General features: G+C 32.5%; 1 protein-coding gene and 1 long non-coding RNA gene across 18 annotated transcripts; both read left to right on the top strand.

Annotated features, from left to right (window-relative positions):
* Positions 2-13,841, top strand: LOC107612507 (U3 small nucleolar RNA-associated protein 25). Of its 3 annotated transcripts, XM_016314196.2 has the most exons (24): positions 2-303; positions 404-491; positions 743-834; positions 1,087-1,264; positions 1,515-1,653; positions 2,383-2,506; positions 3,539-3,636; positions 3,783-3,899; positions 5,017-5,097; positions 5,974-6,152; positions 6,293-6,365; positions 7,523-7,582; positions 7,715-7,753; positions 7,856-7,944; positions 8,207-8,271; positions 8,711-8,757; positions 9,052-9,111; positions 9,877-9,948; positions 10,660-10,689; positions 10,792-10,886; positions 11,071-11,176; positions 12,316-12,378; positions 12,795-12,866; positions 13,421-13,841. In XM_016314196.2, exons 1-24 carry the CDS (start codon positions 282-284, stop codon positions 13,496-13,498), a joined length of 2,067 nt encoding a protein of 688 aa, XP_016169682.1. In that variant the 5' UTR covers positions 2-281; the 3' UTR covers positions 13,499-13,841. The 3 variants fall into 3 exon arrangements, 2 of the variants coding, with proteins under 2 accessions (XP_016169682.1, XP_016169683.1); XM_016314197.2 differs by lacking the exons at positions 2-303; positions 404-491 and having other exon boundaries at positions 1,115-1,264; XR_002352237.1 differs by lacking the exons at positions 10,792-10,886; positions 12,795-12,866; positions 13,421-13,841 and having other exon boundaries at positions 12,316-12,351.
* On the top strand, positions 18,933-24,240 carry LOC107613539. Of its 15 annotated transcripts, none has more exons than XR_001614070.2 (8): positions 18,933-19,403; positions 19,878-20,084; positions 20,446-22,005; positions 22,181-22,255; positions 22,612-22,693; positions 22,943-23,611; positions 23,712-23,832; positions 23,998-24,240. It is a non-coding gene; the product is annotated as an uncharacterized LOC107613539 (long non-coding RNA). The 15 variants fall into 15 exon arrangements; XR_001614072.2 differs by having other exon boundaries at positions 23,763-23,832; XR_001614078.2 differs by lacking the exon at positions 23,712-23,832 and having other exon boundaries at positions 22,943-23,113; positions 23,194-23,611.

The following is a 24,880-nucleotide window of genomic DNA, read 5'->3' on the forward strand; positions in this document are numbered from 1 at the left end:
NCACAACACCATCATCTCCCTCTCGTCGCCTCGCCGCTGAGCTACTGCCTACGCTGTCAAGCTGCTGCTCCTGCTCCTGCCTCGGTGTTTCCCCATAGTCTTCAAAGTTTAGTATTCTCTACCTCTCTGTTCCTCTCCCTCGGCATCCACCTTCCTTTGCTTCCATCACCGGTCATACTTTCTCCAGACACTTGTGCCGACGACTAGTTTGACGGCTGAAGGAGGGAGCCGCCGCTGCTACTGTGCGGAGGTCAAGAGAGTGAGATTTTAAAAGGACGAAGATGACGCAGAGAGCTGACGCTGGTGCCAATTTTCATTCTTCTCTGCTTTTCCCACTATGGCAGTTAATTAAGTATGTGTTTTTTCTAAGCTTGGTTATTATTAAACTTTCTATTCTTTGTAGGGAAGAAGAAGAAGTCATCCAAACAGAAACCCAATAATATGAATGTGAATATTCTGCAGACTGATCCTCCTACTTCTAACCTTAAAAGGTAGTAACAGTGTGTATTTTTTCAACTATTTTAATGCTCTATGAAACAACCACATAAGCTAGGATAAATTCATTTACTTTGTTCTAAAGTCTTAGTATTGATTGTTACATTGGTCCATGCATATTTAGTTTACTATCTTATTTAAATGATCAAGCACTTAATCATGCTCATCTGACATTGCCTTTTGTTTGGGATATTTTTATTTTAAAGAAAGGGTTTAAAATTTTTCGTCGCTTTACCCCTATTTTCAGGAAAAGGCAAAAAGTTAAACGTGACGAAATGAAGAAAGAGGCGGAGCTCCCTGCGCATCGGAAGCGGAAGGATGACCATGATGATGAAGAAGGTTTGATTCTGCAATATTTAAAAAAATTATGATTATGTGGAAGGCAAGAACTTTGAGAAGAGTAGAAATAGCAATGTTTTAACTTAAATTTTCGTCAATATTTCTGTTCATTAAGGATTTGTTTCAGTTTTGTAATTAGGGTCTGTACATCCATTTTGTTTTCTGCAATCTCCCTCTGATTTTCAATAGCATAAGATGGTTATTTAATTTCGGGATATCATTTATTGATGTTTGTATTCTTTACTGTCTTAGATTTTAATGATGATTCTCCTAGAAACAGTGACGCGGAAAGGATGTTGCAAGATTCAGATGACAATGATTCTCAATCAACAGGCTCTGAGACTGAATATGATGCTGAGTTTTCTCAGTCAGATGAAGAGGATGTTGGAATTGATGGTCAACCAAATTATGAGGATTCAGTGCACTTAAGGTTTGTTAATATTTTTTGCTTTCTCAGTTTCATTTTTATTTTTATTTTCTAAATAAAATATAGGTGTGGAATGGAGATGGAGAAAGAAAAATATTATCCGAGTAATACCAATGTCTTATGATGTTCTGCAATGAATCTGAAATTGTACCAACTACTTATTTCTTTGTCATTATACATAACTCAAATGAATTTCCTGCTCTTTTCATTCTTTTTATCCTATAGTCTAACATACAATATTTTGTGTCTGTAGTTCTTTTAACCTATATTTGGAACATAATTTAACAAAAGAAGAGATAGACAACCAAAAGGGTTCCAAATTTAAATGGGAGGTACCAGCCATTGGCATGTCGAGTTGCAAATGGATAGGAACTGGAGAAAATATTTTGGAGGTATTTCATGTTTGTTATTTTTTACTACTTTTTTTTTTATTATTTAAAACTATTGGCATATCCAAGATTGAGTAGCTTCTTTGTGGAAGTGCTAAATCTAGTGTAATTATTTTGGCCACAAGCTGAATGGTTGTAATAAAGTAAAGGGGAATAGTAGACATTAGCAGCTGGCCATAGAATTCATTGCTTTTGCCTTCTTGTCTAGAATGATGATACTTCATTCCCCATATGGTTACCTCTTTTTCAAAGTAGATAATGCTATATGTTAGGTGGGGAAAATAATTAGATATTACAGCATTGATGTCAATTTCAATGCTCATCACCTATATGCTTTGTAGTAGAACTACTTGATTTATTGTTTGCATCCTAATCATTTTGTTGGTAAGGCTATGCGAGTTGATGTTAGACTACTAGTATATCAAGTCATGGTATGTTGTGTGCTATTTTCATGGAGATTTTGATTAATAGTCCTTTAAACAAAGGTAAAAAAATATGGAGTAGTTCTTTTCGGATGAAATCAACATTGTTCAACGAAGAATATTTTCCTCTATTGTTATCTTTTCCTTGTCATTGACACTGCCCATTGCTTTATTGTAAGTTTTTCTCTTTGAATCTTAATCCATGTACTAAAAAGGAGAATTGTTTCTGGTAACTTAATTCGTTAAAAACATTATTTGGTGTGTAAATATTTACGGGTATTACATTTTTGTCTCTTGTTTTCTCTTTTAGGATTTGAACTCCAATTCTTTCGATGGTCTGATACCAAGGTTGTATGAGCACTGGATGGATGTCTACAAGACATCTGGGGGCAAGGATTTGAATTCATCTATGCAAAAAATATTTTTCTCCCTTTGTAAGTTCGTTTTCAGTTATAATGAATAAATCATGTTCTAGTCTCATTATTTGCATCTAGCATAATAACTACCCTTGATTTTTATCCTGAAACTAAGGGGTTGTTTAAACAATATCTTCCATTTTTTAGAAGACTTCCAAATTTCTTTTATTTCATGTAAAATTTTCTGAGCTGATAGGGGGTTGTATTGGCTATATTGAAAAATAGCAATAAGCCAAAGGAATCTAAATCCTCTTATGGTAATTTAATTTTTTAATGCTCAACAAGAGAGAATGTAAACCTTCTACTCTTTATGGTCTATGCAGTAAAATTCATGTGGTACACTGGAGTCAGTATAGATACAGCTATAGGATTTAACTTCTTTCTTGAATGGTTAAGTATTATATTTATCCAAAACTTTTAGAATAAATATATCAATGTTTTCTGTAATGTTTTTTGGTCCTATTTGTGCCTCGAATGTTTTTAAAAGTGACCCATTGTTATCTTTATTTAATTCCATCAAAATGCAATAACAAAGGTTGTATATCTTTTCCGGCCCGAAGGTTTTCTGCAATTTGGTAAAAAAGGACCTGATTTTACATATAGACACATGAACACGATGATGATGGGAAGTGGGAAAGAGAACAATTATCTCTTCAATCTCTTATTATAATTTCTTTTTAATTTTAGGATTTTATTTTTACCTTTTTTGTGAATTTATTCACAATGGTCATGTCATTTTATTAGAGCATGCCACTTGCGACATTTGTTGTACACGTCACCATCTCCATTTTATTTGTCGTTTGGTATGATAAATTGATAATTGACACCACAATATGCTGCTTATTTGCACTAAACCACTTTTGAGTGTATTTTGAAATTCTCTTATAGTAGTTATCCAAGTTACACACTCGAGCACTTTTGTTGTTGTTGTTGTTGTTGTTTACTCCCGTTGAGGATGCTTGGTTCCTTTTTGCATAAAGGTTGTGATTTATTTATTTATTTTTCTTCCATCATTATAATGATATTGCCTTCATGTTGACATGTTTCTAGGCAGCAGATACCGGGATATACTGCACTGTAATAAGAAACCATTCTATGTCAAAGGTCTTGAAGATACAAGCATCATGGATGCATACATAATGCATTCTGTAAGCAAATTTCCCTGCCATTTTATTTAAGATTGTGGATTTTGTCAAAATCTTTTGCATGGTGGCAATGTATATTACAGATTATATTACACACCCATGCCTACGCTATATTGATAGCAATGACATAATGGCTATATCGTTCGCAGCTCAATCATGTGTTCAAAACTAAAGATTGTGTGAAAAAGAATGATGCAAAATTATCCAGAGATGGAGAGAGTGCTGGTAGCGACAAATTCCGAGATCAAGGTTTTACTCGTCCAAAGGTAAAGGACCATTAGTCATTTGGGACAGATCTATTACCATTGTTGTGGGGCAAGCGCCTCCACTACAATTTGAAATTTTTTTTCGTAGTACATGATAATAATATTTATTTACCCCCATTAAATTATTGAATTTGACCCCACAATAATTTTTTACTCAACTTTTGGTACTTAATAGTCAATTTAAGAATTTTATATTAGTTGTCTATTAGAATGATTAATTCTCAATTTAAACGAGATTTGGTGTTTTTTCTTAGAAATCGACTCGAAAGAGTATTATTTATTTTCTTTTGAAATTAGCTTTAGTTTTTTCCGCAGCAACTGCATTAATTGTAAGAACTTTTTCAACTATGAATATCAATAAAAGTTGGCTTCTAATTGTATAAGAAGTAAATTTCTAAATAATTGTTACTGATATAGAGATATTTTGATTGTATTGTTAAGAAAAAGATTGCTCAATTTTTTAAAAATATGAAACCTAAAAAATAGACTCTTATATTATATGTTACTATTTAAATTACTACTTTAGTGTTTTAATTTGTAAATTAGATATTTTGAAGACTAATCATATTTACAATAACAAAATATAATTATAACAATAATCATGCTACATGTACATAAAAAATAACCACCTGCATAGAATATATATTAAAATGCAAAATACATATTGAAAATGAATTAAACAACACATGTATTTATACACAAATATATAATGGTTAATAGATAATCTGATAACTGATTTTTGTATACACATAATATTTTTATAATAAAAATTATTATTATATTATATATATTATTTTCCCCCACTATTATAATTTTTTGGATCCGTTATTGAATCATTTCTATAATGGATTTCTGATTATAATTAAATTTGTCACTTGTCTAATTAGTGTTTTGCTATACTTGTTCTAAACTGCATCTTATTATCTAAATGAATTAGTAGATTTGGTATTTTCGCCTTGTTCTTTTTATTGCTTAATCATGTTCAATTGGTAAGCTTAGTAAAACCTAGAAATGCATGTAGTCTAAGAAGAATCATAGGTATACAAGAAAGTTCTTTTCATGTTAATTTGTTATGTTTCAAACAACGTATATGATCCTTTATTTACTTGTGCTCCAGGTTTTAATTTTATTGCCAATGGCAAGCATCGTGTATCGTGTTGTGAAGAGGCTTATACAACTTACACCTTCAGCTCACAAGGTGCTTTTGTACCTACCTCTCTAGTTGATACTCTTTCCATCTAACCATGGTATTGCCCCTTGAACATGAGCTAAATTATCAATACACATCTAGACTCTGAGGAGTTGCCTCAACTCTTAAGTTTTTTTTTCCCCTCAACTACAGGTTATCTCATAGTAAAGAGTCGGGATATATCGATGAACTCCCCCATCGGACTATTTTTCAGTTTTATCTTTCTATATTTCTCTTATGCGGACTTCTACTTTCTGGTTCATGATTGTGATCCTTCCATTGGGTGGTTAATATTCTGCATGTGTTGGAAAATATCATTTAAAAAGTTGGCTTATGTTGTGTGTTTTCCTTTTGTTTTTGCCGGCTTCTCTCTGTACAATTTGGTTTTCCTTTTAGTTTATTAGTGGTTTCTCAATAGATCCCGTTAACTTTAGGAAACTAAGGTTTTACATGGTTGATGGTTATTATTTGTCATTAGTTTCTTTCTACTGTATGGGTGGTTTCAGTAACTATGTATAATAGGCTTCTTCTGTTATTGTGTATCATTCTTGCAGATGTTAGAAAATTGTGTGCCTCCTTGATTAAAAGGAATACAAGGTTCTGTAAAAGGAAGACCATTCTTTTCCAGATTCAATGCACATTATCAATTCTAATGCTAGTGAAATTCCTAGTTCATTAATCGGTGGATGTCTACAAATGACCTTTAATTTAACATTGTTAGGCTTAAATCATGCTATTACATGTAACTTTCTGCTGCAGTTTCTGATAACTGACTCACTGTTGCAAGTGTTGCTTATTAGTATTATCTAATTTTATTACATTTTTGTTGAGCAAGATAGACAATTCTGTAAGTCCTTTGTGATATTTAAGTGTTTGTTTTCTCAGGTTAATGTTGAGCATATGGATCGTTTTTTAACTAAATTTGGAAGTGAAGAGGGCAATGAGGAAAATGACCATGATTCTGAAAATAAAAAACCTCAAAAAACATCCAAACCATCTGACTATGAAGTACTTTTTGGTGGCAATAATGAGGACGATTTTATGATCGGCATCAAATTTACTAGGTAACAAATTTCACTGCTTGGTGATTAGGATTGCTTATTCTTTATCCTTTCCCAAGACATGCTATGCAATAGTCCACTATCTGTATTTTTTAGTATATTATAATGAATTTTTTTTTTCTTATTCATAAAATTCCTTGCAGGAAGACAATTAAGTTGTTCAGCGATTTCCATACCTCAGACATCATTGTTGCTTCAGCGCTTTCCTTGGTTAATGTAAGTGGGATTTTTCTTTTATGAAAAAGAATCATTCTTGGGTTCTTATTCATATTTGCCTCCTAGATATTTTTTTGCTCACTTTAGATTATATTATCACTCGTGATTTTTCTGTGCAATTTCCCCTTGTGTTTTAGTTTTATTTATTTATTTTTGTTTGACAGTAAAGGTTTATTAATATTAGTATAGAAGACAATTCCAAGTGACAAGCTAGACATCCTTTAAAAGAAACAATAGACTGGAAACAGAAATTTTTATCAAGAAGGCATGAAATGTCATGAGAATGCAATTACTCCGCTAAAAGTTACCAAATGTTATTTGATGTGTTATTTGTTTTTGGAGAGTTTTGTTCTTGTGCTGAAAGCCTGAAACCATTGTCATGTGATGTCACCTTCAACACATTTTACATGATCAAAATCAGATGTCACTTGTTAAGGTGATGGTACATGAAAACAGTCTGGATTGGATTCTTTCCTGAGGTACAGTGATGGAAGTGACTATGCCAAACAAGTTTTCTAGGTCTGATTTTGTAGGAATCAATTTTCTTCACTTGGGCTTTATATAGCCTTAGGATTTAACAATTACAGTCCTAAACCTTCTAGGATAGGTAAAAGGTGTTTAATATTGTTTTTGGGGGGTCAAGAATGTTGGATCAGTAAGTGAAGAATTAAGGGGAGAATGAAAGGAAACAAGAGAAAGTTAGCTTATTCTGGTCCATGTCGCCGGTTCATATAGACTGTGTTGTAGCTACTCACTCTCTCTTCAGTTCGGATAAGGAAAATTTCTGGCATATATTCACTTTTCTTGAATGAGACTAGACTTGGGTATGCAAGTTTTCTGTTTTTTGGGTACAGCCTGCATATATGTTCAATTATAATCTTGATAATATTGTGCAATTTTTAAATTTTGAAGTTCGTAACATGTAGCTGTAAAAATGGTTCCCTTAGTTTGGCTTCAAATTTTTATTTTTATTTTTTATATTAATTCTGGCTTCTAAAAGGCTTACTTTTTAAATCTAGATTTTGCTTGTTGCTGCATTTAAATTGTAACTTACTAAATGAAAAAGAAACTGTTATACTTTACATATTTTGAATTTGAATTGGATTTTTCTTAATATCCTTATCGCAAGTGCCTGACATCAGTGTTGTGAATGTTAGAAAATTGAAGAGGCCGGGTGTAACAAGGAAAAAGATGTAGATTTTCTTTCATCGATCGAGGTAAGTGGCTCTACTTGTTATTTGTTAGACCATGCTTTATAAATTCTATTTGAATATGTAGTTACCCTGTGTATAGGTCATTGGATCATATAGTTTGAAGTTGACAAAGTATATTTTATTATGTTTGAGTAGGTGCTGATTATTGATCATGCTGATGTAATAGCAATGCAGGTTTGTTGTATCTTGTATGTTTCTTTAAATTATAATAATAATTTGAAGGTCACTATAAGTTGGAAGAGTATAAATGTTGGCTATTATTTTTGAAACTTCCAGAATTGGTATCATGTACATACAGTTATTGACCACTTGAACCGTTTACCATCGAAGCAGCCTGGAACTGATGTTATGCGCATTAGACCATGGTACACTTTATGTTGGATTTTTCTTAGATTTTCATTTCTTTCCATTTAGTTGGTGGTTGTTAAATTTGGGGGGAGTGACGTAGTTTTCATTTCCATGAATTGGATATTTGGGAGGGAGTGACCTGCCTTTTTGTACACGATTATTTTTGTTCCATGAACTGCATGTTGCACTCAGGTCATTGAAAGCTAAGGTGTCAGAAATGAGATGCATTTCTGGTTTTTCTACCCTAGAATCTTGAAATCTTAGTTTTTCTTTGTTTAGGTATCTTGATGATAATGCCAGATTTTACAGGCAAACAATTGTTCTGGGGTTTTATTCAAATCCAGGTGATGAACCTTCCTTATTTTGGCCAAGATGTTGAGAACAATCTTGCATTCACATAGTTTTGTCTTTACCTTCTCTATAGAAGGATAGATATTATATGTTTTAACAGACCTTTGTATTCTTCATCCTTTTGTTCTGTTTGATAAATAGGGGATGTTAATTTGCTGGAAGAAAGAATATTTTATTGCTTCAGTATTTCAATTGGGGATTCATCCAATATCCATTCAAAATTTACATAAACAATCATCAAGATAATCTATTTCCAATTATAATACATGGTTAAAATTTGTGTACTTTCCTTGTCCGAAGGACCTTTTTTGATTAACTTATGGTAACCTTTGTTGATGCTGAGTTATAGAGTTTTCTAATGAATCCTTTTTGACTAGCATTATTAAGAAACCACGTTGAGTAATTTACAGCTTATTCATTTCCTTGTTGCAGATATAAATGCTTCATTCAATCATCAGTGCTGTAATTATGAAGGGAAGGTATGCAAAATGTCTGGTTGCACTTTACATTCGTTTAGATGGGCTCAATGTTTGTACCTACGATCACTCCTGGAGGGTTAGAGATACATCATTGCCGAAAGAGTTCTCATGGAAAAATCTCAAGTTTTTGCCATTCTCTTTAATATGGTTTTTATTTTTCTTATATGGACTTAACCCTAGGCATTGTTGATATGCTGTGCCTTATAATGAGATGAGAATCATAAGAAGGTTTTCTTTCTTATTGCTTAAGCAACTACACCAACCAATTATATTCCTTGTATTTGATATCTGCAGGTGAAGCTGGTTTGTGATTATAAAGGTGTTTTACACAAAGTTCTTCCCGAAATAAGACAAGTATGCTTTCTCGGTATTACTTTCTTAAAGTAGAGGTTCAGATGGGAATGAAACCATTTGGGTGTAGATGCATTCTGATAGCGTAATCACAATATCATTGCACTTAAATTTACTTGGATCACTTATGTGATGCATAAAACAATATTCATTGTTGTACTGTTCCTTTGAAAAGTACATTGGGGGGGAGGGGGGAAGCTCATTAGTGAGACTGATCTTTTCTTGTAAGCAGAAACAATAATATTTTTAAAGATGAAAGAGTTTACAGTAGACTTTTGAAAAAGCTACCTCCTGCTCCTCTGACATATTTTGGGATCTTGTGGTGAAGATCTCTAAGGACTTGATAATTGGAAAGTGGCTGATTTTTTATTAGACCTTAAGATTACTCTCATTTTGGCTTGTCTCTCTAGCATTCTTCTCTGCTTGGTATCTTTGTTCATTTGCTGGTAGTGTGGCTAATACAATTTAAAAAATCATGGATAATTTAATTGTATTCTCTTCTGGGTGGAGGTCCTAATGAGCCAATAGATTAGTTGGATGACTGCCATAGTTAAACGAGGCATACAGTTGAAAATGTCTTGATAAACTTTGTTTTAGGCAGTTGTGATATATAATGTATGCTCAACTATTGTATTCTTATTATTAATTCGTTTGACATGCTTGTAGTCCTTAATTATTCTTGAGGTGTTGAGTTATCAAATATTATTCCAAATTATCTTGCCTCGTTTTCCCTTATGCTAATAATTCTCTTGATCACGTGACTTGTAGATCTATGAACGATTTCATGTAGACTCAATAGTAGATGCTGATGATGCTCGCTTTGATTATTTTGTTAAGAAGGTATATGTTTAAGAATTGCAGTTTTGAAATTTTACATGTTGAGTTGAACTATTTTTGAAAAACTAATTATCCAAATATTTTTCTGTGACTTGAATGAAGTCATATGTCAAATAAACATCATTTTTGTAGCTAACTTATGGTCAGTTGGAGTGGCAAATGCTCCTTCTTTTTAATAAGTGAACTTGAGTTTGAGTTCTGTGTATGGAGTAACAAGCATTGGGAGAGTTATGCCCCGTATTGGATTTCAAATGTTGGAATAGGATCTGATTGGAGGATACTTGTGGTTTCAGTTATTAAAAATAAATTATAGTCTTGGAAATCAATGCCAAGCAGTTAGACCTATATTTATCCTGGTTGGCCAATTTTTATCTAGATATTTATGATATCGTAGTCAATATTTAAACAAATATTTATAATATTAGCTAATTAAAAAGACTACTACATCAAGGTATGCTTCAATGTTATCCATTTATTGGATATTTGGGTGCACACTGATTTATCCAACTGCCCAATCTCATTTTGGTAGATGAAAGAAATACTTCTATATTTTATGTGTTATTTTTCTGGGTTTGAAATGCTTCTGTTCAATTTCTTTATATAAATTCCTTAGGACAGTTTAAAATATTTTTTTATTAGGTGAATATTGTTAAAAATTTATGGCAATTTGTAGTCAAATTTATAGATATGATGTCAGTCATTTGTATCTTGCAGGTTTTCCCACGGATCAAAGATTCTGATCAGGTTAGGTTTTTTAGGTAGTTCAATTTCTGATGTGTATGCCTGTGATAAATGAAATTTATATACTAATTATTTTGGTTCTGTTGGATGAAATCTTTGATACAGGGAGGCATTATGATATTTATCAGTTCTTACTCTGAATTTATTCGAATCCGAAATTTTTTGAAGTCACAGAATGCTTCATTTTGTCTTCTTGGGGAGTAAGAAGCCTACTTTTCATCTTTACTTTGAAACTTTGTAGCTGTCAATTATTGCATGTTTTCGGAATATATCTCTAATGTTTGTCTGTAAATCAGAGATGGTATACTTATCCTGATATAATAATTTTTCATAATTATGCATGATTTATGAGTGTTTTTTTTTTTTTTTTCTGGACTAATATAGGTATACGACCCAAAGTGACATTTCTCGTGCACGTAATTGGTTCAATGAAGGAAAAAGGAAGATCATGCTTTACACCGAGAGGTCTCACTTCTACCACCGATACAAGGTTGTATACACTTTTTCTCTTTTTGCCTTTGCCTTTGCTATTTTCTCTAAATTCAAGAGGATTAGTGGATTTTTTTGGGTATACACACACAAAAAGGTTTCTTTTGTTGTTTTTTCAATCACTTGGTGGTCTCACTCCACGTCTCGTATGCAGTTGTGCACTTCCATACCCATCCCGTCTTGATTTTTTTTTCTACCCTCTTTGGAAATCTCTTTGTTTTTCACCTTTCATTTCCCAGCACTTGACCCTTGTGTTCTTCTCTTCACCTTTTGATGTACTCAAAAATCCATAACAAGCTGTCGGGAACCTATGTTGGATGGGCAAGCACTCTCTTGGGATAACTTAGCAGTCAGTACAAAATTTCTAGTTGAAATTTCTTAGCAAGAAAAAAATGATTTGAAAGTTTTTCACCCATTCTTTTGTGTTATAAGTGTTCTCCCGCTTCTTAGAACAACTGTTCGCTAACTGCAATAAGAAACTCAGGTTAAAGAGAAGTCCAAGATGGCTGTACCCTCTTTGTTCTCTATTCCAAATCCATGATCTCCGTGGATCACTTCATACCCATTCCCATCCTTCTCCGCATGTCCTTTTAAGTTCCAAGAAAGTCTGGTTTCCCTACTTTATGCCTTGGATTAAACCTTTTAGATCTTCACGAAGTTTTGTCTTGTAGTGTTCTTTTAAACCGACTTTTGTGCATAGGCACTAATCACAAAGAAGTGCTCCCCCTCAACTGCAAATTTTAGTGTAATGATCCAATCACCCGCATTTTTAACCGCTACCACATCTTTTTCCCAATGCTTATCAAAGGATAACGCCTATCTCATTCCATACCAAGGTTCCAAATTACATTGCCTTCACCTGACTCACTTGACTTTTTACCTGTGCACTCCCACCATTGATTTTCGCTATGATTCATCCACATAGCACGTCGCTTCTTGGTAACAACCTAGCCTTAACACAATTCCATCTTTGATTCATGTCATCGGGATTCAAAAGAATTTTACGTTGGTTGTTTAGCCTAACGCAACCCTCCTCTTTTATTTGGAGTTGGGACAGGCTATGTAAAATGTTTGTAATAAGTTTGATACAGGCAGAGTTATACACAATATTGACAAACATAGCTTATTTCTTGATGGCAGATTCGTGGAGTTCAGAACTTAATCATGTATTCACTACCAGAAAGGAAGGAGTTTTTCCCTGAGGTGAGCAGGCTAATCAAGTAGGTTTTGTTTTTATTTCTTTCAAAGAATTCGTAAGAAAGGAAAGTGTGAAATGGGAGTGTAGGATACAAAGAAACTAGAGAAGGAAGAGAAAACAATAAATAACATAACTCCACAAATCAACTATTCTCTTGGTCTCTAATCTTGACAACCTGGAAAAAGTCAATATGCAAAATATGCCAAGGAATTTAAAACGAGCCCTACCCTTCAAAGTACCTTATTAATTTATTATGCTCTCATTTATTTCAATAGCCTATGCATTTCAGTAATTAGTTCATCACTTCATTGCTTCGTTGTTCTGTTGATAAAATCTTTAATAGGTTCTTATTCTCAGTTTTTCCATACAAGTTGAACATAATATATCTCTTATTTTATTGCTATCCCTTTACATCTTGCAGATTCTGAATATGCTTGATGGGTCTGCCAGTATGGCATGCACTCTTATGTTTTCTTCCCTTGACAAGTTTCGGGTAATACGTTCTCTCCTTGATGTCCCTTTTAGGATATATACAAATTTAAACACCCTCTCCCCACCACCCCACAAAAAAAAAATCATAACCGATTATTATGCTACTTGCTGTCATGTAGTGTGTATGTAATTGTTGGTTGGCTAATTGAAATGCATGGTAGTAATGAGAATTGTACGAGAAAAGGGCTAAATAAGGGAGGATTTACGTAACTGGTTTATGTATCACATAAGAAAAGTGAAACTCAGTAGATTCTAGTTTAGAAAGTGATAAGTTTGGTGCAAGTTTCTTATAAATTATAAATTATTTTTCCGCATTCAACATATTCACTTGAGATATAGCTAAAATCCCCAATTACTTGCACTTCTATCGCTATATTTCTAAAAAAGATGTCTGAAACATCTGTACATCTAACTTTTTCAATGAAACACTTTTCTAGTTCTATTATTTATTTATTTATTTATTTTTGGCTAGCCATTCCTCCTAAAATTTCTTCTAACAGCAACATAATGTAATAATATTATGATATTTGTTTTGCTATGGAAATCACAATTCAGCTGGAAAGAATTGTTGGGACTAATAAAGCAAAAAGGATGGTGACGGCTGAGAAATCTGTATTTGTCTTTTGTCATTAGAAATCTGTAGTATTCCAAAGCCTTTAAGGCATGCTCTTGGATTTTGAGAACGATCCTTTTTGACCAAATGAAGTTGAAAATGACCCTTTTTTTTTTTTCCGTGGTGCGTTGTGAGACTGCCTCAATTTCAGTTTCGGAACACAAATGAAGGGAAGCTTATGCGTTGGGTTGAGTCTCTACTAGTCTTACTATTTTCGAGTTAAATTTAGATTGTGAATACTGAATAGCCATAGTGTAAAAAATATTGCAGTTTGAGAGGGTTGTAATCTTGGTTGTAATCTTATATACTTTTTGGCTTACATGACTATATATATGGAACAAGTATTTTTACGTTGCCTCGATACATAGCGTTATTTAAGCTGTTCTTAAATCATAGGTTTATTAGAATTTAGGTCATAAGTTTGAATAATCTGTTTTCATTATATTATTGTATTGTGGAGGAAGAGGGAAAATTATTATTATTTTGTTGAAAAAGATTCCTATGTTTTTTCCTCCGTTTAAAGTGAAAAATAAAAAGATGTTGGCGCTAAAATAAAGGGATCCTGACGAAGTTGTTGGTAAAAGTGGTAACTTCGTCTGGTGACTAGTGAGTCAATGCAAATGTTATGGTGCGAAGAAGGAAAAATAATTTCACGAAAAAAAGTAATAATATAATAAGATAAGAATTCTATTAGGTAGATAATGAGAAATCTTGATAATGTGTATAATAAATTTTAAATTTAGCCCAATACAAAGAAAAAAACAATCTAAACAGTTATTTTAAAAAATTAACCATTTCAACTCTAATTTACCAATAAAATTTATCTAAATACTATCTCTCTCCAACGGTCAGTTACCACACTTTCATCAATTATCCCATCTCTTCGGTGTTAGAAGCTTCTTACTGGCCATAAAAAACAACTAATTATTAAAATAATCATCCGACTACCTAGTGAAATGACCATCTAGTATTTGTTAATTATATATACTTAAATTGAATTAAAGAAAATAACCATCCAATTAAAAATTAAAATAATCATCTACATACTAGTAAATTGAACATCCAACATTTAAATTCATCAGTCTTCAACCCACTCAAAGCGAAGTACAGCAACAACAACCTGTACACGAAATCCTCAATCCTTTCTCTATCAGCCTCTCTGCAAATCCCCCCCTTCGGAATGGTCAATCCGAATCGTGCTCCCGTGCCGCTGCGCCACCGGCATCATTGCCGGTCGAATAACTGTCATCATGAAGATGACGAACGCCAAGCCGGAGAGGAGAACCCACACGGACACCAAGGGGTTCTTGTGGCTGTCATTGTCGTCAGCCTCTCCGGCGAGTGCTACTGCGTGAGCGAGGAGGATCCAAGCCGCAACGTCCTTGAAGGCGGCGGCTATGGCGGTCTTGGGCTGCGCGACAAACGCAACGTGCGCGAAGGGGGTGTCTTCGTCAAACGTTCTCGGATAGCTGGGCGGCGTTGGGTTATGTTCTGGGTGTCGGATGGGGTGATCTTCACGACATCAGTTCGGAGAGAGTGGAAGAGATGCTGAAGAGGAAGAAACTGCAGCACGTTCTTCGCACACGTAAAATAGAGGAATAGTAACTTTCCATAACTAAATCCTTATGTTTTTAAAATTTAAAATTCAAAATTATTAGAAATTAATTAAATTATTATTAACGGATTATAATTTTAATTTTATCTTTAATGTACACATTGTACACTAAACTCATTGTCTCCTTGTATTTTCTTATAAGGTAAATTACATATGTGATTTTTTAAAATATATGAAGACAAATAAATCTTTTGAAAAATCAAAAAGACTTAAATAATTTGATGTCTTGTATTTAAAAAGTGATATATAAATCTCTTTGTCAAAAGCCAATGAGTTATAACTCAAATGGTATAGTCTTCCCATATTCACCTAAGAGATCGCGAGTTTGAATTTTCTTATCTTTAGTATAAAAAAAATCTCTTTGTCCAAAATATGCAAAGACAAATACGTCTTTTAAAAGGATTTAGATGTCTCACATTTTAAAATATAGAAAACATTATTGTATTTTTAACATAATTATCGAAACCGAACTGTAATTAAACCGGTCAAATTATTGGTTCACTAGTTCAATTAATGATTAACTAGTTGAACCATTTAAATTATAATTAACAAATATAAATTTTAAAAATATAATTTAATTTGTATATGTTAAATATTTAAAAAAAAAAGACAAACGTAATAAGGCCAAGCTGCTGCAAATACAAGAAGATCCAAGTTTGAACTTAAGGAGGAACTTTCTTTTGTTAATTGTTGATTTGTAATTTTATTCTGTTTTCACTTATTCTATTTAGTTTTTATCGATTTTCTTCTTTAAACGATCAAAATGTTAGACTAAACCGATTTAGAATATGATTCACTAATTTTTCAATCGAACAAGTCAATCCGATTCGATTTTAACAATTATAATTTTCAATTAGTCAATCATTTATTTGTTTTTTAGTTAAAAATTTTAAAATTTATTTATCTTTTTCTCAAAAAATAATTAACATATGAACTATGAAGTATTATTGCTGGTAGTATTTAAGAGTATATTTAAAAAGATATAATTAGTGATTTTATTCTGAGACGAGACTCTTTAACTAATATAATTGTTATCCAATAAGTCTTACATTTTTATAAAAAAGGCTAAATCTTAAAAACTATTTTTCTCTTTAAGATTGATTTGGAAAGTATTTATAAAAGAGTCTAATTGAAACATTTTGAAGTTTTGGGCTTTTCTTCCATGCACTGTATTCGTTATTTTTTTTTTCTAATTTTGGAAGGAGAATGGATTAGAATGCTTCAATCTATTTATTTTATGCATTGAATGACTTTGTTGTTTCATAATACAAAAAGTGAGTTCAAGATTATGGGACTTGATGATGAAGATTTCAAGAGGTGGACCATTCATCTATCATTTTATGTTTGCAATCTCATTCTTCTTTGTAAGGCTAACAAGAGTCAAGTATAGGGTTTGGGGGTATGAAACATGGAATCTTTTTTATTGTGGTGTTTGCGTGTTGGATATATTTTTGGATACGACACTTATCGATATTTATTTGATATGTGTATCTTCTTCTGTGTTTAAACTGTATCATGATAAAAACTAAAAAATTATTTTTCGGATACATTTGGATACACCTAAATACCATTATGTGTCCGTGTGTCCAACTTTACTCTTAATATGTAAAAAATTAATTTATATTTTAATATCAATAAAATACTAAAATATCATTACAATTTATCTAAAAAGTATTTTATATTTTATATATATATCGTGTTTCCGTGTCTTATAAGAATTTTAAATTCACGTGTTTGCGTGTCCCATGTCGTGTCATGTCTCGTATCCGTGTCAGTGTCCGTGCATCATAGGTTTGGAGACTCTTAATATTTTTTGTAGAGTTTCCAAGATGAGAGTTAATTTTGAGTAAGGGTGTTCATAGATCGGATCCGCATATCTGCAGTATTTATCCGAATCCGATTCGAAAATTGCGGATATAGATCCGATCTGCAAGGCTATCGGATCGGATCCGCACACTAATAGAATCAGATTGCGGATTTTATCCGCATATTCGCATATACGCAAAAATAAATATATAAATAAGTAAATATTTTTTTATGTTTTATTTCAACTAATAATTATTATATATGTTGTATTATTTATTTTTATTATTTAAGAAAAATATGTTTAATATTATTTTAAAAGTAAACATGTTTAAAGGATATTTTATTATTATTTTTAAATAAAAATAAACTTTTAAACAGTAATTTTATGTTTTGTGAATATATTTCGATATCCGATCTGATCTGTGAATATGCGGATGAGATCGGATTCAAGCTAAAAAAAATTGCGAATATTGGATGGATCTGATCCAATAATTTTAGTGCGAATCGGATTGAGCTTTTGGTCATATCCGATACGATCTGCGTTCACCCCTAATTTTCAGAAATTAAGGACTGTCCCTTTGCTTAATGTTTCTAGGCAAAAGAGGGAAAGATTCACAAGCATCTCCTCGATTTGTTTTGTTAATAATTTTGTAATGTGTATTGGTGTTCTGCTTGGATGATAGATTGACCAGAACTACTTATTGTTAAGATTCACCTTAGTGCTTGGAGAAGTAAATTCCTTAATCAAGCTGGTTGTTTATGTTTGACAAATCTATTATTGTTAGTTTTATCCCAGTTTATCAAATGTAAGATGGACTTTATTTTGTCAACAATAGTGAGTGATAAAATAGATAGGCTTGGAAGGCAATTTGTGTAAAGTGGGCAAATAATTTCTCGAGGACTCTCGCTCTGATATCCTAGAAGGTACTAACTTCTCCAAAAAAATTTGGTACTTTAGCTATGTGAAACATAAAATTGGCCAACATAACTCTCTTTGAGAAATTAATTAACAAATATTTTATTATCTTGAGAAATTATAGGTCCAACTCATGACAATAAAGTACTTAAAAGAGATGTTCCATAATCGATTAGGAGCCGCTTTCACTAATGTTTAAAAATCAATTAGAAAATTTTTTGTATCATCTTTGAGAATGTTATGCTTGGTATATGGGTCTTTATCCTGAATTTTTCTGGTTACATCTATGGATGTAGCTTAACAATGTAAAAACTAAGATATTTGATCTCATCTCACAATCTATATATATATATAATGGAAAAAGATGGTGCCTAAATTGACTTTTTACCGTCATTCTTAAAGTTTTGAAGGATGATATTTATGGCTATGATCCCAATAAGCTCACATTGACTTTCGGACCTGGTAGAATTGGAGAGCATTTTCTTCTCATACTTATTCAACTAAGTAATGGATATTTGTGGTTATTTTAGAGTTATCAAAACGAGTCGTGTATGTTGTAAATATTTAAGGCTCACAGTTTTCGCTAATGTTATAAATATTTAAGGCTGACAGTTTTAATAAATAATACAAACTATCTATTATATCTATTCTATATTATCAATTTTATAACTAAAATGTGTCACATATTATTTCATCATTGCAATTAAAATTTTGAAATAAAATATTTCTCTCCAAAATAAAAATTTTTTCTCTTTCTCTCCCTCTTTTTTTTTTTTTATTAAAATTGAGATGAAATATTTTCTTCTAAACACTACTAGAAAACTAATTATTACAGATGGATATTTTCGATAGATTTTATCCCACAGAAATACAGACGGAATTTTAAAAAAAAATTTTGTCGAAAAATAAAAAAAAATGAATTAGCATAAATTACAAACAAAAAAAATACATCGATAATCCTATCAAAAAATTAATTTTTGTTATGAAAAATGATTACAGACAAAAAATTTATCTATAATTAAATAAACAAAAATACTATATTTTATTAAATTATTACCGACAAATTTTTCATCTGTAATTTAAAATTTTCCGTCCAGAATTTTTAGTTAAACCTAGCGTTTGCCCGAACTCCATTCACACCACGCAAATCAAAGAAACCCAGCATTCCCCTCTCCGTCAACAGGGCTCCTTCTCCTCTCCGTTGCACGAGCTCCTTCTTCTCCATTCCTCACCTACAGCTCCACCGCCGGCCACCCTAACCGCCGGAGCTACCTTCTCCTTCTTCTCCTCTTTTTTAAACAAAGCAAGCTCCGTGTCTTTCTCGTTCGCAGAACAAAGCAAGCTCAAGCTCCACCACCGCCGTGCCTCTCTCTCTCCTTTTATCCCCCTCAGTTCTGGCTCGCATACCTTCGCGCAAGCCCTAGCTCCGTGGTGACCAAAATCAGTTCCACCAGCCGCGGTTCCACCTCTCTCTTTCCCCCTGTTCGAACCGATAAGGTGCGTGAACTAGGGTTTTGGTTTTGTGGCAGTGGTTGTTCATCTAAGAGCCACTGGCGATGCTCCTATTCTCAAGCAATCTAAATTCAAGGTGATCTTCGTAATGGCAGCATTATATTTTTCCCAGACTTCAACTCAAAATTCATATGATTTTGTTTGCTTATCGTAATCGATGTGCTTTCTCATTGCTTATTGTGATCTATGTGCTTTTTCAGTTTCTTTTTTAGTTTCTAATTCAAACTTTTGAATGAGGACTATGATTTGTTTGAATCTGAATTATAATTGTTTGCAATATTTTGTCAGTATTAGTTTGGGTTAGCCACTTAACTCATCTTAATTGTTACACTGTAATTTGATGATCGACCTTCTATTCGAGTCTGCATTCATGATTTGCTGAAACTGGTGATGAAGTAAACTTAACTTATAACATGAACTCATTATACTATTTTATATTCATTAATTACTGGTAGCTTCCCGCATTAAGTTTGAGCTATTTTATACAAAAACTGGTTGATCAAAGAGAGATGATATTTCTATTTTTTTTTTTTTTTGGTTTAACTTCAAGGTTCAGTGCTAGTTTGCTGAGGTCAACGCTGCTTTTGGAGCTTAAGCGGCATCATGGAGATCATCTAGTACTAAGAGAGACTCATGAGAATGAGGTTCTTTTGGAGCTGCATGGAGCGAGTGACTTCATGGTGCTTCATGGGACAGTTCCTCATTTGTGCAATTCTGGTGCTTGACGTGATGCTGAAGGTTTCTGCTAATTCAGAAGGTGAGTTGTGACATTGTGTCCTTTTTCTGTAGGGTATTTTATGTCCATTCCAATTAGACATGTATTTGAAATGAGCATGGTTAACAAAAAAGACTCAACTATGAAACTGTATTAAAGGGTCTCTGACATCATCATCACATCCTAATCATAGAGACCAAGGCTTCTACAAATTAATCTACAAGTGCTTTTATTCTTGCAGACAAAAAAAATGTTTAATTCCATTTGCTTTGTTGTTTATTCTTTTAGCATTGTTTGGCTAATTGGTTCATATTTGTGACTGACCGAATTTGAGCTGAAAATTTTTCTACTCCAATTTATTTAACAATAAGGATGTTGCACCTAAATATTGCTTCTATGATAGGTGATGCCCTGAATTTTTTGAAGAACAGATTGACAGATCCTGCTGGTGTTCTTCAAAGCTGGGATTCCACTCTTGTCAATCCATGTACATGGTTTCATGATACTTGCAGCAATGATAATAGTGTGATCCGTGTGTAAGTTATACATACATCACTTTTACTTTTACTTTTATAGCCGTTTGTGTATGCTTTGATTTACCTTGAATTATGACTCCACTAGGCAGCTTCAAAGTCCTAGATGCTTCACATAAAGAACAATAAATCACATATCACAATACATTAATAATTTTTGTCATTTCACACAAACAAGAAATTAAGAATCAATATGAAGAGAGACAGAAACCTTATAACTTCAGGTTCCTTCATTTCTGGCATAATTAGCGCAGCAAAAGCAAGAGAAGCTTTATAAATCAAATGGTTAATACCCAGAAAATGCAGAACTAGCCTTCTGAAAAATCTTCTCTCTATTATTGCTCTGAGACTATTATTTTCTAAGCCTTTAGGTATAGCACATTTGAGATTTGCATTCTCTATGCACCTGGAATTTTTTTTGTAAGGTTTGAAGCAACTAAATATTATCTGTATCCAAAGGACAAAGCTTATCATGTTTGCTTTTTTTTTCTTTTTTCTTTTATTTTATTATTTCTTGTCTGTATACCTGGATTTTGGCCTCTACTATGGAGGGATAGATAAGGTGCACTCAGGTGAGTTTCTGTATACTACTACACCACCAACAACTTTTGAGGATAACAATATTGTGATGATGATGCTTTTTCTAACCATTCATTCCTTTGGAGTTGGAATTTTTGATTCACCTTGCAGGCCCTAAATCCCTCATACACTATGCCAAGTTTCATAATTATCAGTACAAGTATCCTTGTTTTTGTTTACATCATATATATATATATATATACTATAATATATAGTAATTAATTATACAATTCGACCATACCACATGTCACTGGTATTATTGTGGAACGTGGCCAAGTTTTTTTAGTGCTATTTTTTTTAGTCTAATTAATAGCACTTTGATCCGGCCCTCTCCCTTAAAGAATACCAACAATATCGGATAACATACCTACTTATGATTTCTATTCTTGTGATATGTATTTGTACTAGTACTATATTATGATGATTTGTACTTATGATAAAGTACTATATTGTAAACTATATACGTATACTTTTTTGTTTATATTAAGTTAAATCTATAATAAATGCATAGATATTTGTATGGTTTGGTGTAGAGCTTAGTTACTATCCAACAAGATTGTGTGTGTCTCTCGTGTCTCTCTGTATATATATGAAAAACGTTAGGAGTCATTTATTTTTAGTACTTATGCATGCAAATTTTCCCAAAACATATGGCAATTGGCAGTAGGCTCTCCATTAATGCTCATCATTTTTCTTGAGAAAAATCTAGAATTGAGTTTATATTAAGAATATAACATTTTGTATATATAAAACCTTCTAATTTTTACCACTTTTCTTTCAGATTAGAGAGATTCGCCAGAAATATGATATGGTGACCTACCTGTTGGAGTATATTTACTATCCTGACCAAAGTATGTCTTTTCGGAGTTAAAACTCAACTTATTGCACGTTCATATGCTGTGGAGCATAAGTTCTTTTTATTTTTATATTCTTAAGTTGCACTTCATTTCTTTTGTGAGGTTTTGCCTAAAATGTTTTCACGCTTGGCTAAATGCCTCTTTGAAACTTGTGATAAATGTTGTGTAGGAGGAATTGCCTAATAATCTAGTCAGACTAGATATGCTATTTCAAAAGGTAGTGGAGTTTGGAATTGAGATACAGGTCTGTTGTCCTTGTTTTTATTGGATCCCTTCAGTTTCAGTTTTAAGAGAATTTCTGTGATTCACTCCTATTGGAGAAGAAAAGAAGTTTTATGATCATTTATTCTATTAATGGTTTATTGTTATACTTAGATTTTAACAAGAACTAATTGAATGGTGGGAAATCAGTTGCACTTTTAACAAGATCTATCTAAGAGAGATGGTTTCCACAACCTTATTGTGATGCTGATTATTTATCCCAAATGTTCCATTTGATTCTATTTCATTATTCTTATCTCATTGTCAATCATAGCAGTAGTTCAAGTGTGAAACTAGCTTATAGTTTTCAACTAAAAAGATTAAATTTTTGTAAAGCAGGGTGAAGTTTAACAGATCGAAGTCTCTCAACATCCTTCCCAAAATTAGACAAAAGATCAGAATGTATCCTGTGTTGCTGCAGGTAACGCTTCATAAAGTCCCCATAGTTTCGGTTAATCATCCTATAGTACTGCTCTAAATTGCCCCTTGCAACCTCCACTGCTCTTTCTTGAACCATCTGTTCCCTCAAAAGCCTCTCACAATGCTCATTTCTTGAACCATCTGTCTCAATTATTGCATATCATGATGAATTGGTGTTACTATTCTAATGTTGTGAGAAACTTATTTTGTACCTGATGAAAGGCTAATATTACCCAATCTCTTGTTTTAGATAGAGTCAAGGGAAGAGAACTAAACTGGGAGAAGAGATATGACACTATCATTGGGACAGCTGAAGGATTGGTTTACCTGCATGAGAATTCAAAAACTAGGATAATTCAAAGAGATATAAAAGCCAGCAACATCTTATTGGATGCTAAACTTCGCGCCAAAATTATATGTGGTAATAAATCTTGTTTCTTTTTATTTTCTTATGATTATGGAATGTCATAAAATACTAAAGAATTTTTCATCGAGGTGCAGAAGTGTGGCAGCATTCCAATTAAGTCATGGACAGCAATTACTGCATGTTTAAGTCATGAAACAGTATCTATGCACAGATACAAACTGTTTTCTTTTATGTACAAATGAGATTTGAATGAGTTCCTGCAGGAAAGTATTTCCCAAGACAAGAAGAGAAGTCATGCTGGCTTTGTATTTAAAAGACTCCTCAACACTCTTGTCTGTTTCATTTGTTGTTTTCTCTTTTATATTTAGGCTAATTCTGATAGTGGTTAGCTACAAGAGCAGATTGTTTTATACACCTTTAGTGTATGCTACAGTACAGATTTTACAGGCTAATTCCCTGAATGTAGACAACCGCTACCCGAAAGCTATTCGCCTCCGGCAGATGAACCTTGGACGACTGGGATCTTTGGATGCACTGAAGATAGGGAAAGTTGTAAGTAATGCATTAATGGTCAATGTTAATAGTCTGTTTATATATTTTTTTATGCTGTAATTGCCTTCAGTTTGATATAATCTAAACTAAGTCTATATAGGCTAGAGTGGATCCATGACCATGAATTCATTGAGTACTGACTAGTTGGCAGAAACTGAGTTGCAGAAACCGAGTTGCATAGACATTTGACAGCATAACATTTTCATATTGTACTGATCATGGTTAGTCCTTATGCATTCAATTGACATAATTTTCATTAGGATGTTGAGTAATGAGTTTTTTGTGCCATAACAAAGTGAATAACTTTCACTATTGACATTTTTTCATGTATTTTTCACTATTGTATACTTTTACTGACATGCAGTACTTTGAAATAATATTTTCAGGCAAGAAGTGTAGCCCTTTTCCAATTGCATTAAGAGATATAAAGCAACACGACATTACTCAAAGCATGCGCGGGCTACTGGTTCATTGGCTTGTAGAGATTTGCATAATGTAATTTTTTTCATATAATACAATGTTATGAATTATAGCTGATAAATTTAGTACGGTTGAACAATACACTGAGGATTATAGTTGATGTATCAATACATTTTGTTTATATTTTGAATTATATTGACTTGCTTGTTTATAGTACTTTTCTTTAGTTTGATAATACGATGAATTTGTTTATTTTTTGAAATATTATAAATATTCAAATACAAATTAGATAAAAATTTGTATTTATTAAATTTATATTTATTTTGTATGAAAATAGGTTTATTTTGTAGTTAAAAAATCTAAAAAAAATTCTATTTTATCTTACAGATAGATTTACAGACGGATTTTCTGTCTGTATTTAGAGTTTGGAGTGGTTTTTCAAGGCTCTAATTACCGACGGAAAATCCGTCGGAAAGTTTGACCTCTACGGGAAATGGATGGAGAATTTACAGAGGAAAAATTCGTCGGTAACTGGTAAAAATCCGTCGGTAATTTCGTCGGTAACCAAAAATCTGTCTATGATATAGACCAAATCTGTCTGTAAATCTGTCTGTAGTAAACAATTTTTTAATTGTGAAAATTAATAAACTTCATTCTTCCGTTCTTTTATCTACCTCTCTTTTCTTCTCTATTTTTCTCTACCATTTTCACTCTATATATAATTTATATTTTATATCTATCTCTCTCCATTTTTTTATTTTTCTCTACCATTTTCACTCTATATATAATTTATATTTTATATTAGTAATTTGACAAATCAAAATATTTCATCAAATATTTTTTTATTAC

Source organism: Arachis ipaensis, chromosome B08 (genome assembly GCF_000816755.2).
Source record: "Arachis ipaensis cultivar K30076 chromosome B08, Araip1.1, whole genome shotgun sequence".
NCBI lineage: Eukaryota > Viridiplantae > Streptophyta > Magnoliopsida > Fabales > Fabaceae > Arachis > Arachis ipaensis.

What these genes read in the sequence shown, in the direction of transcription:
- LOC107612507 (XM_016314196.2), top strand. Translation starts at nt 282, where the DNA reads ATGACGCAGAGAGCTGACGCTG. An exon ending in TCATTTTGTCTTCTTGGGGA is followed by an intron (nt 10,887 to 11,070) that starts GTAAGAAGCCTA and finishes GGACTAATATAG; the next exon opens with GTATACGACCCAAAGTGACA. An exon ending in ACTTCTACCACCGATACAAG is followed by an intron (nt 11,177 to 12,315) that starts GTTGTATACACT and finishes TCTTGATGGCAG; the next exon opens with ATTCGTGGAGTTCAGAACTT.